Here is a 13443-nt window from a genome sequence, read left to right as displayed (position 1 = left end):
TAGACCACTGATAACTGATTTTTTTCTTTCAGGTACTAATATACTCTTTTGAAGAGAAAACTGGCCTTTTTCATGAAGTTCCTTCACAGTTACTGGCCTTGGAATGCCCATACCCCGATCTGAAGTCTTCAGTCCTTAATGAATTCCATAAATTTGCAGATGAATATTGGTCTAAACTTCAAGAGATTGATCAACAGTTAAACATAATATCCAGGTAATAAAATCTGTTTTGATTCATTTTTTGAGGGCAGGATGACAAACTGTTCTGTGTTCTGTTATCTCCAGAGACTGTAGTTCCTTTTAGCAGGAGAATTATTTCTTTTGTTGAGTACAATACATAGTTGACTCATTATCCAGTTCTATGGGATTAAATAGTCAATAATTATTTGCACAGTAGAGAGAATTGCAACTCTTTTCAAAAGAACTTACTGAAATAATAAGCAAAATTCTTTATGGATTAATGAACCAACAGTATGACGTATAGCAAATGTTATCTTCACTGACTTCGTCATTAAAGGGATAGAAATTTCTTTGAACATTTATTTTTGTATGGTAATTACTTCACATTAGGAAAAAACATTTGCACTTCCTTCCTTAGGGAAATCTAAAATATAAACACACGTGCACAGCAGAGTCCTAATCTTTTCATGAAGTGCAGATCATTGCAGCAATAGATTACCATGAAGACATATTATAAAAACTAGTTTGGAGCTATTTTAAAGGGACCATTAAAAAATGAGAATCAGCTGCCCCCAAGAGATAGGGCTTTAAGACTGTTTGTTTTTTGTTTTGTTCTGGTAGAGCACCTAGCACAGTGGAGTCCTGGTCCATGTCTAAAACTTGTACAGGTTACAGTGGTAAAAATAGTAACAACAAATATGGCGAGAATTGGCAACATTAGTACTGTATAACTTTTTTTAGAAATATTATTTTATTTTAGGGATAGTAGAGACCAAATGTTTAATTACAGGGCTATAATTTTGTTTCAAAATTCTGATAACTATAGAGTACTTTGTAAAGGGTTTGTCTACATGAACAATTAGACTGTGGCAAGCTGGTGTGTGAATCTACCCTACACTAGCGTGCCATACTCTAACTGCTCACGCGCACCCTGCTGATGCACATGAACAGTTCATTAGAGTGCTTTGAGCTAGTCCTGTTTCAGCAGGGTGCACGTAAACAGAGCTTGGCAGGCTAGTGTTCACCCACACCCCAGCTTGCCACGGTCTGATGTGTAGAGAAGCCCTCAGTTTACTCTCATCTGACTTTGAGAACCCTGAAATAGAATTATGGAGTCTTAAAATGGAGATAGCTGTTCCAAACATAGTTCAGAATTATGTGTGTTCCCCCTTTTTTCATACAAGTGTGTGTGTGTGCATCTTATATTTACAAAAAGAACAGGAGGACTTGTGGCATCTTAGAGACTAACCAATTTATTTGAGCATGAGCTTTCGTGAGCTACAGCTCACTTCATCGGATGCATACTGTGGAAAGTGTAGAAGATCCTTTTATACACACAAAGCATGAAAAAATACCTCCCTCCACCCCACTCTCCTGCTGGTAATAGCTTATCTAAAGTGACCACTCTCCTTACAATGTGTATGATAATCAAGTTGGGCCATTTCCAGCACAAATCCAGGGTTTAACAAGAACGTCGGGGGGGGGGGGCGGGGTAGGAAAAAACAAGGGGAAATAGGTTACCTTGCATAATGACTTAGCCACTCCCAGTCTCTATTCAAGCCTAAGTTAATTGTATCCAATTTGCAAATGAATTCCAATTCAACAGTTTCTCGCTGGAGTCTGGATTTGAAGTTTTTTTGTTGTAATATCACAACTTTCATGTCTGTAATCGCGTGACCAGAGAGATGGAAATGTTCTCCGACTGGTTTATGAATGTTATCATTCTTGACATCTGATTTGTGTCCATTTATTCTTTTACGTAGAGACTGTCCAGTTTGACCAATGTACATGGCAGCGGGGCATTGCTGGCACATGATGGCATATATCACATTGGTGGATGTGCAGGTGAACCCCATCATCTCAGGCATTGGCACCCTGACAGCAGGATTGTCTGGCTATGTAGACTCCCTCCTCAGGCCCTACGCTACCAGCACTCCCAGCTACCTTCGAGACACCATTGACTTCCTGAGGAAACTACAATCCATCGGTGATCTTCCTGATAACACCATCCTGGCCACTATGGATGTAGAAGCCCTCTACACCAACATTCCACACAAAGATGGATTACAAGCCGTCAAGAACACTATCCCTGATAATGTCATGGCTAACCTGGTGGCTGAACTTTGTGACTTTGTCCTTACCCATAACTATTTTACATTTGAGGTCAATGTATACCTTCAGATCAGCGGCACTGCTATGGGTATCCGCATGGCCCCACAGTATGCCAACATTTTTATAGCTGACTTAGAACAACGCTTCCTCAGCTCTCGTCCCCTAATGCCCCTACTCTACTTGCGCTATATTGATGACATCTTCATCATCTGGACCCATGGAAAAGAAGCCCTTGAGGAATTCCACCATGATTTCAACAATTTCCATCCCACCATCAACCTCAGCCTGGTCCAGTCCAAACAAGAGATCCACTTCCTGGACACTACAGTGCTAATAAACGATGGTCACATAAACACCACCCTATACCTACTGATGTGGGTACCTACTGACTGCTATTCCTACCTACATGCCTCCAGCTTTCACCCTGACCACACCACATGATCCATCGTCTACAGCCAAGCTCTGCGATACAACTGCATTTGCTCCAACAAATTGTTAGGACAGGCCTAACAAAGAAAATAACGGAACGCCACTAGCCATCACCTTCAGCCCCCAACTAAAACCCCTCCAACGCATTATTAAGGATCTACAACCTATCCTGAAGGATGACCCAACACTCTCACAAATCCTTGCCTACAGACAGCCTCCCAACTTGAAGCAAATACTCACCAGCAACCACATACCACACAACAGAACCACTAACCCGGGAACCTATCCTTGCAACAAAGCCCGTTTCCAACTGTGCCCACATATCTATTCAGGGGACACCATCACAGGGCCTAATAACATCAGCCACACTATCAGAGGCTCGTTCACCTGCACATCCACCAATGTGATATATGCCATCATGTGCCAGCAATGCCCCTCTGCCATGTACATTGGTCAAACTGGACAGTCTCTACGTAAAAGAATAAATTGACACAAATCAGATGTCAAGAATGATAACATTCATAAACCAGTCGGAGAACACTTCAATCTCTCTGGTCACGCGATTACAGACATGAAAGTTGTGATATTACAACAAAAAAACTTCAAATCCAGACTCCAGCGAGAAACTGCTGAATTGGAATTCATTTGCAAATTGGATACTATTAATTTAGGCTTAAATAGAGACTGGGAGTGGCTAAGTCATTATGCAAGGTAGCCTATTTCCCTTTGTTTTTTCTTACCCCGCCCCCTCCCCTTAGACATTCTTGTTAAACCCTGGATTTGTGCTGGAAATGGCCCACCTTGATTATCATACACATTGTAAGGAGAGTGGTCACTTTAGATAAGCTATTACTAGCAGGAGAGTGGGTTTGTGTGTGGGGTGGGGAATGAGAAAACCTGGATTTGTGCTGGAAATGGCCCACCTTGATTATCATACAGATTGTAAGGAGAGTGATCACTTTAGATAAGCTGTTACCAGCAGGAAAGTGGGGTCAGGGGAGGTATTTTTTCATGCTTTGTGTGTATAAAAAGATCTTCTACACTTTCCACAGTATGCATCCGATGAAGTGAGCTGTAGCTCATGAAAGCTTATGCTCAAATAAATTGGTTAGTCTCTAAGGTGCCACAAGTACTCCTTTTCTTTTTGCGAATACAGACTAACACGGCTGTTACTCTGAAACCATCTTATATTTAGATCTTATAACTCCAAGGAAAGAGTAAAATCTCCCTGTCAGTGGATGGATGAAAGAGATTTATAAGAGGTAAAAGTCAGGCTCAGATGGTGAGGTGGCTGTTATTCCTTGTCTTGTTAGAGTTTGAATAAATGAGTGTTTTGTTTCTTATTTAAGAAATGAAAAAATAAGTAAATATTACAGATAATGAAAACTACCAAACTGCATAGTTGAGGAAACAGCGAATTGTGAAATTGAGGCTACTATTGGTAGGTAGCATTTTTAATTTGAGATGATGGATTATGGAGTTTTATTCAATTAAATCCCCCTCTTTACTGCTGCTGGGACATCTATTTTGTTATAGAAAATCCTGAAATATGCCACAATCAGACTGCTGAATCTGTAAACACCTTTTAAACCTCAACTTCTAAGGATACAGGCAAATGTCTAAATTATCTAAATAATTGAAAGAGGAATTGAGTATTAAACTACTTATTTGTATATTCAAAATGTGCATACTGTGTAGTGTCCTTTCAGATGAATAAAATATCACAGTATATCAAGGAAATCTAGCCCCTCTGTATGAGCACATTAGTTACATGTGTCTGGTACAACAATCAGCAATCATATGGTTGACATGCTGGGGAAGTTGACATCTCATTCAGTGGTATTGCAGTCTGTCTGTCTGTCTGTGCAGATTCAACAGCGCATGCAGTTTACATTGTTGTGGCTATTGTAAAGGATATCTGGGGATTATGAGTTGAAAAGGGTAACTTCCCTTATGAGTTGTTTATATTCTTTAGAAGATACAAAGCTAGGGATTAACTCTTGGTAAATCTGCTTCAGAGGAAGCAGCTGCCTGAGAGGAGTTATTATGTATAGGACAATTGCCATGTTTCAGTTCTGAAACCAAATAATGGTTATAGACATTTCTGTGGAGGAAAGATATGTATGAAAGCAAGTGCCACATTTATAATTTGGGCCATGTTTTCACCGTGGTGAAAGTCTGACATCTCTTGGCATCTGGAGAGGTGTGGTATCTGTTTAAATATTATTTGTAGTGTACTCAGACTCTCACATTTTAGATGATATGTTGGATATTTACAGAAGCTAAACTAAAACTATATGTTCCAGGATATTCTGCCTGGATATGTGCAACACCCCTAGTGTATATGAAGGGAAAAGTATGAATCCCCAGAGGCTGAATCACACTTTCTCTGAATGTTTGCCTATGAGAAACTGGTGAACCTTGGCATGGAGCTGTGGAACTGGCATTTGAAAATCATAAGTGGATCAGGAAGGTCCTCCAGATCCCTTTTTGGAGACCTAAAGAACTCCATCTCTCTCCTCATGAAGGTGGAGATTCATCGGTGAGAGTAACTTGTCATTGGAACAATTTGCCTAGAGACATGGTGGATTCTTGTCACTTGAAATATTGAAATCAAGACTGGATATTTTTCTGAAAGATATATTTAGAGTTATGAGATTGATGGAGATATTATTGGGTGTGGTTCTATGGCCAGCTATGTAGATGGTCAGACTAGATGATCATAATGTTCCCTTCTAACGATAGAATCTGAGAGTGATTTTATTTAAAATAAATAAAATTGGCAGGTCTTAAAATCTTTCTTTACCAAGAATGAAGATGAATCCTTGGGGTTTTTTTCTCCTCTTGCATCCCATGCAAAATTGTCAGCTTTAGCACTATAAATCGTCAAATTAGTCAATTATAGTAGCCTACAAATGCAGGAAAATGTGAACAGGTACCTCTGGGAAGGTACAAAAAGCTTCCTTTATCTCCATCATATGACAACAATTTGAACCCTAGCAATAAGCTACCAAACACAATTACCAGCTATCATGGTGGGAACACTTTGTGTCTATTAGAGCTGGGCAAACTAATTGTAGCAAACAACTTTCTGATTAATGTAGCCCTTTTTACTCTGAATAATTACAAATATATTTGCAGAATTGCAGATAATTTGCAAACACTGTAATAGAAATTCTTATAGCCTCTAGTTTTGCAAAGTATTTACCTCAACTACAACATGAACTATTGGTCACTAACTTCAGATGGTACTGTTTCTACTCCCAGACATAATGGCTAGAGTATTATAAGCAGGGGAGGTCACTTCCTGTGGTATTCTTATGCAGACACTCAAATTTGTGTATGAATATGGATATTCACACCCAAAGTAGCCTCAAACATTCATGTGATGAAAAACAGTGTCTGAGAAAAAGTGAAACAAAAAGATCAAGAACAAAGAGTTATTTTGAAGGTTTATAAACAACGGTTTTGTCTCGCTCTAGTGTTCTTCTTTAATATACTATTGCAACCATGCTATAGTCATAACTAGGGACCTTTGCCACTGTTTCCACACAGCCATTTTTAATTTAATGGTACACTAGAAAATTCTCTTGTTACATGAAAGCTAGGGAGGAAGAAAAGCAACTTTTAGTCACTGGTCTTCATCCACCGGGTGAATGAGAACAATCTTCTTCAAGTAATGTACCTTTGGGTCTTCCACTTCAGGTGTGCATGGTCTTTGATCAGAGAGACTTTTGGTAGCGGAGCCTGTTGGTCCATACATGTGCCCTAGCTATCCTCATGCCCTATGAACGTTGGACAAAATGCCCTCAGTTCCTTCTCAATCGCCTCTGCCTGAAAGGAGGGTATTGTATTACCTTCTTCTAGCTCGATTATCCTTTTAAGGATAGCTTTAGTCTTCATTTATTGTTAGGCTTTGTTATCTTTAGTTTTCAGTAACTTTTAGTTTTGTTTGTGGAGATTTTTGTCAGATCTTTCCCTCCTTCCCCAAGGGAGCTTCCCCCTTTGGGAGATTTTATCCTCAGGATATGCCTAAATGCCTGAGACTTAAACATGGCCTCACTTGCTGGGATTCTATTCCAGTTAGTGACTATCACTCTCACTGTATCCACTGCTTAGGGGACACTCATGTCCCATGAGCATAAAATCTGATTGGGGTTTAAGACTGGGTCTAGAAAAAATAGGGAGATTAAGATTAGGCTTCTCATGATGGAGCTCTCCCTTCAACCTGCCTCCAATATGGGTCCAGATACCCCCACAACCACCCCTGTACAGCTCTCCTCCAGTGAGCACAGTATGCTATCAACCTCCTCAGTCTGCTCACCTGCTATATTTTTGCAGGACATAACCACAGTGTACAACACCAAGACTTTGGAGAAGAGTTCCAGGTCTCCTCAAAGAAAAGTTGGTGTCAAGAAGCCTAGGTCACCACAAAGACCTACTGTTCTGGAGACCTCACATCCCACCAGGTTCCCTTGAACTGAGGATTCTTCAGCTAAGGCCCAGATTTTCTGAGCCACATGGTACCCAGTATTCCTTAGTACCAAAGTCAGCTTCATTACCTCCCTGAAACTATCAAGATATTAGTGATCCCAAGAACTCTGCTTCAAAGTGGCACTGACTGTGGGTCCTCCTCCCATGTTACCACAGGTATTCAATCTGCATTACAAGGTGATAGATCCGTACCATAGAAGCAAAGGTCATCCTCAGTGCCACTGCCTACCACCACAGAGCCTCGCTAGGTTTCAGCTCAGATCCACCGAGCACCACAGGAGTTTAGATTCTCCGGAGACTTGTTTATCTCAGATGAACCTGAGTACCTTCAACTAATGGGCACTGAATCATTCTGTATGAGAACCTTGTACATAACCAATACCACATCTTTCTTTGGTACCATCTAGCTCTCTGGTACTCATGAAAAGAGACAGACAACTTCCCTCATCACAACCCCTGTCCATGAAGAGTATACAAGCCTCTGACTGCCAGCTACTGGGATGCAATAATTGCCCGGTTGTGTTCATTCTCTCTGAAGCATCTGGCAAGGGCCACTGTCGGAAGACAGAATACTGGGCTAAATGGACCATTGGTCTGACCCAATATGGCCATTCTTATCTTCTTACTTACACAGTTCAGGGCAACTGCACAAGTATTTTTTCTCTTCTGTGGTCCAGAAAAGGCACCTACTTTTAGGCTTCCAGCTGCCAACTGTCACCTCTCTCTTCTTCCTGATGGGTTTTTCCAGGCTGCTCCATTCCCTGCCTATACTATCATTTCCAGCAAGCCAGACCACCTAAACAGACCAGCGTCTGTGCTTTGCTCTCTCTTCAGGGGCTATAAAGAGCATAAATGTCCCCTGTAATAAGTTACCACACAGTCCTTTATAAGTAAGCATGTTTATTCTTAAGGTGAAAGCATTACAGAGAAAACATATTCAAAAGAATTAAAGACCTACACTCATGCTAAAAAGCTTATCAAAGGTCACCCCAACTCCAGTCTCTGGATCTGTCAGGTGTCAGGGTAAGGTTGGAAGGACTACGGGTGGGGGCCCTCCCTTGGGACATAAGGTTCTATCCATTTGCTGTATCAAAAAGAAAGCCCTGAGTCAATTTAAAGACTGGCTATTTATCCAAGAGAGCTTTCTTTTTGTGGTCTCCAGAGAATCCAGTTTGAACCAGTATATGTGAGCCTCTCCAGATGGCGAAACCACTCGAGAGGTGTTACAACCTGAGTGAATCTGCCTAATCACCCCCTAACGTTCTTAGTTCCTGGAGGGCTGTGATCACCCTCCCGCATGGAATTACATACAATCCCTGGCCCACAGTGATACATAAACTTACTATATTAGGATCTCCCAACGATATTGCAGGAAAATTCTATATCTGTGACACCTTCTTCTGACTCTCAGATTTCAGTATGAGGCTTGCTCGATTACCAACCCAAAGCTGCCTCTCTTGACATTTTTTTCGGAAAGAAATGCTTCAAGGCATGGGCTGCCTATCAGCAACAATTTTCTAGAGCACCCAGTTATGCCCAGGGGGAGTGCCACAGACAGCAGTCAGCAATCCCCTGTTCCTGCCAACCTACTTCCATTTCACAAGGAGTCTTTTGAGGAACGAGAGCAAGGACTGATGAGAACATGACACCACAAACTAGCATATCTTCCTCCTCATCATCTGATGAAGCAGTGATACTCCCTCAGCCCGCTTATGTGTATTCTTTTAAACAGTTCCAGGAGCTGATGAAGAGGATGACTAGCTCCAGATTCTCTTAGAGGAGGGTTGCAAGACTTAACATAAACTTTTGGACATTCTTCACACTGCAACATCTGGTCAGGTAACCTTGTCTGAATGAGAATCTATTTGAACCTTCCAAAACAATCTGGCAGACCCCGACCACCTTCAACATATAGAAGAGCAGACAAAAAGTATTATGTTCCAACTAAGGGCTCTGAATTTTTGTTCACCCAACAATTTTTGTTCATTGATGCTGTGAATGAGCATGGCAGGCAACACAATAAAAGCAATCCTATATGATAAGGATGAAAACCACATGGATCTCTTTGGTTGCAAGTGGTACTCTTCTATGACATTGCAATTTAGGATCAGCAACTACCAAGTTTTTATGGCCAAGTATAATTGCACAAACTACAACAAATATAAGTCTTTTGTTGACTGTATCCTTCTCAGACTTTTTGGAAGCAATTTCAGGCAATTATCATGGAGGGCCATTTACTAGTGAGGACTTTGATGCAGCGAACAGAGTAGCTTGCTCTGTTTCTACAGTGATTGTCATGCATAGTGCCTCTTGGCCCCAATCCTTGGGATTCCTGAGGGAGCTCCAGAACACACTGAGAGCCTTCCTTCTGAGAGGCTCAAGCTTTTCAGTGAGTCCTTGGATGAATTTTGAACACTGTCGAGAATTCAAGAACAACGCTCTGGTCCGTTAGTATCTACACACCTGCAAATAAAAAGATTCAGATGGTCAGAGATGGCTGAGAGATCCCAGTCCAATTCCTTGTCTAGCGTAGGTCTTCAGAAGCGTCTAAGAAGAGACCTAGGCTCCAGAAGAGTGAACCATCCACTACTTCTACTACTACTAGTCATCTTTCCTAATTGATGCTTAGACAATTTTGATGTATTGGTTCATGGTCAAAAACTGTTCACCTTCAGGATCTAAAGCTGAACCTTTATGGATGTTCGCTCTCATTTCTAAACCTCATGGGTGCAGTTTACTTCCAACAGATGAGTATTGGAGGTTATATCATCAGGCTATTCCACCCATTACACTTTTATTCCTCCACCCAACCCCTCTTCCCTATTCCTTTTCAGGGACCCATGTTGTGAACATCTATTGAGACAAGAAGTCCTCTCCTTTCTCCACATAAGAACCATAGACACAGTTCCTGCCCAACGCAGAGGGAAGGGGTTCTATTCCAGGTACTTTCTGGTTCCCCGCAAAAAGGGTGGATGGAGGCCCACCTTGGATCTCAAAATGCTGAATGTTTTCTTCAAAACTCATGTTCAGAATGGTAATTATCACAGCTATAATTCCATCTCTAGATCCAAGAGACTACTCTGTGGCCCTCTACCTACAAAATGTATACATTAACATCACAAAGCATCGATCTAATGAGATTTCTTTATATTGTAGTTGGCACTTTCAATATTGAGTGCTCCCTTTCAGAATCTCTGCCATCATCAGGGTCTTTATGAAGATTCTGAAGATAGTGGCCGCTCAGTTACATTAGTCAGAAATAATGATCTTCCCTTACTTCAGTGATTGGCTCCTCAAGGGCTGCTTGTACAATGAAGTTGTTTCCATGGTAAGGAAAGCTATTGTATTAAACAGTACCATGCTTTTTGTTGGGTTTATTTTAATGGTTATAGGTAGCACATTTGGGTGTTCATTGGTAGAGACGATAAAAAATGGAATTTATCAGGAAGCCTAATCTAATATGGATATATTTTAGCATCTTGGGTCATAGAAGCCTATTTGTCTGTTTTGCCGAAACTACACTGACATTCCTGACTGGCTAAAAATTGCTTAATTTTGTTTTTATCATTCAGATGAGTATATCCTGAACACACAAACTTCTCTGTGTTGCAGACTGAGTTTCTGCTTTTCGGGATTTCTTCTAGAAAACAGTGGAGTAATCAAATCAATGGTTTTCAGTGCATTAGAATTTCTGGTGTTTGTTTTAAGTTCTTGCATAACATTAAACATAATATGAATCATCCTTATCAAACATGCTTAGTCTACTGAGGACTGTTGCACCAGCTCGACTGGCCACAGTTGAGGGCATCATACTAATATTGTATATACATAATTAGTAGTAAACATACTGTTTAGCTTTTAGTTTTATCTTTCAAGTACTGGTGGGAAGGGAGCAATCTGCATAATCATGGGTTGTTTGAAAGATGTATTGAAATATAAATCCATTAAATTCAATGAGGGGGCAAAAATGGACTTGAGGTCAGTGATATCTGTTCATGGAACACTTGTTTTGAGATGGACATTTATACATTATACTGTCATTTCATGTGTATCTGAATTACATTTTAATGTTGACACTAAATTTGCACCTAATTAATACTGTCACACAATATATGTGTTAGAATTTTATGGCATTAAATGCACTTTATGTGAAGCAAGATGTATTACTTTCTAGTATTTTGATTCAAAAACTCCTTATAACTCTTGGCACTTCCTCAGTTAGGGAAGCATTAGTCTTAATTTAGTGTGGGTGATCTTTGAATGCAAATATATCAAAGTTGTCATAACAGATTATTTTTTTCTTTTTTTCTGTTATGAAAATGTTGTTTTTAATCTCTAATGGAGTGTAAGAAAACTAAACAGCCATCTGTCACATTACATGCTATTTTTAAAAATTCTATTTGGAATATTATCTTTATTCTTATTAATGCTTCTCCATATGACACTTAAGTAATAAGTAACACTACGTACAAAATATTTTCCTCTTAATTCCTGGTTGCCTTGCACCTTATGTAGTCAATATATCTTCAAAACAGTGGATATAAAATGCTACCAAGCAGAAATCTCACTTACCTTAATAGTGGTGGTTTTATACCAGTTTTGTATTTACTTGTCAGAAGTGTTAATTGCTGCACAAGGTGCAAGGCAAAAAAGAACCATCCTTTCATTTGTATTTGTATTTTCAAGGGGTGCTCCATTCTGCCTTCAAGAGTCACTTTACAGTTCTGATAAGCAAGGGGACAACAGATCTGCATATATGTTGTCCTTTCCTCATTCCAATGAATAGTAAATTAAGCTTCCCTTGTTAAAATGAGAGTACGGTACTTACCATAAAAAGAAAAGGAGGACTTGTGGCACCTTAGAGACTAACAAATTTATTTGAGCATAAGCTTTCGTGAGCTACAGCTCACTTCATCGGATGCATTCAGTGGAAAATACAGTGCGGAGATTTATATACACAGAGAACATGAAACAATGGGTGTTACCATACATACTGTAAAGAGAGTGATCAGGTAAGGTGAGCTCTTACCAGCAGGAGAGCGGGGGTTGGGGGGGGGGGGAAACAACCTTTTGCAGCGATAATCAAGGTGGGCCATTTCCAGCGGTTGACAAGAATGTCTGAGGAACAGCGGGGGAGGGAGTAAACATGGGGAAATAGTTTTACTTTGTGTAATGACCCATCCACTCCCAGTCTTTATTCAAGCCTAAGAGTATGTCTACACTACGAAATTAGGTCGAATTTATAGAAGTTGGTTTTTTAGAAATCGGTTTTATATATTCGAGTGTGTGTGTCCCCACAGAAAATGCTCTAAGTGCATTAAGTGCATTAACTCGGCGGAGTGCTTCCACAGTACCGAGGCTAGCATCGACTTCCGGCGTGTTGCACTGTGGGTAGCTATCCCACATTTCCCGCAGTCTCCGCTGCCCATTGGGATTCTGGGTTGAGATCCCAATGCCTGATGGGGCAAAAAACATTGTCACAGGAGGTTCTGGGTACATGTCGTCAGGCCCCCTTCCTCCCTTCGTGAAAGCAACGGCAGACAATCGTTTTGCGCCTTTTTTCCTGAGTTACTTGTGCAGACGCCATACCACGGCAAGCATGGAACCTGCTCAGCTCACTGTCACCGTATGTCTCCTGGGTGCTGGCAGATGCGGTACTGCATTGCTACACAGCAGCAGCAACCCATTGCCTTGTGGCAGCAGAGGGTGCAATAGGCCTGAAAACCATCCTCATCATGTCCGAGGTGCTCATGGCGCCTCGGTAAGGTCGGTCAGGAGCGCCTGGGCAGACATGGGTGCAGGGACTAAATTAGGAGTGACTTGACCAGGTCATTCTCTTTAGTCCTGCAGGCAGTCCTATTGTATCATCTTATGGTGAGCAGGCAGGAGATGAGGATGGCTAGCAGTCCTATTGCACCATCTTTTGCCGAGTAGCCAGGAGATGTGGATGGCTTGCAGTCCTACTGCACCATCTGCTGCCAGCCAAAGATTTAAAAGATACATGGAGTGGATCAAAACAAGAAATAGACCAGATTTGTTTTGTATTCATTTGCTCCCCCCTCCTTGAAATCAACAGCCAGCAATCATTTTGGTGAGGTCTGTCAGGGGCACCTTGCAAACTTTAATAGAGATTCATTCCTGCCTGAAATACCAGAGGGAGGGATAGCTTAGTGGGTTGAGCATTGGCCTGCTAAACCCAGGGTTTTCAGTTCAAACCTTGAGGGGGCC

The 13443-nt window shown here is 41.0% G+C and overlaps 1 protein-coding gene across 2 annotated transcripts in view; it reads left to right on the top strand.

The window, feature by feature from the left end:
• The window catches only part of CCDC148 (coiled-coil domain containing 148), a 174266-nt gene that overhangs the window by 75306 nt on the left and 85517 nt on the right, over window positions 1-13443 (top strand). For both annotated transcript variants that reach the window (XM_075117866.1, XM_075117867.1), the window contains exon 8: window positions 33-214. In XM_075117866.1, the coding sequence (XP_074973967.1) occupies window positions 33-214 (182 nt within the window). The remainder of the gene's footprint in view (window positions 1-32; window positions 215-13443) is intronic.

This window comes from Caretta caretta, chromosome 11 (genome assembly GCF_965140235.1).
Source record: "Caretta caretta isolate rCarCar2 chromosome 11, rCarCar1.hap1, whole genome shotgun sequence".
NCBI classification, from domain to species: Eukaryota; Metazoa; Chordata; order Testudines; family Cheloniidae; genus Caretta; species Caretta caretta.
This window is presented reverse-complemented; position numbering and strand designations above follow the sequence as displayed.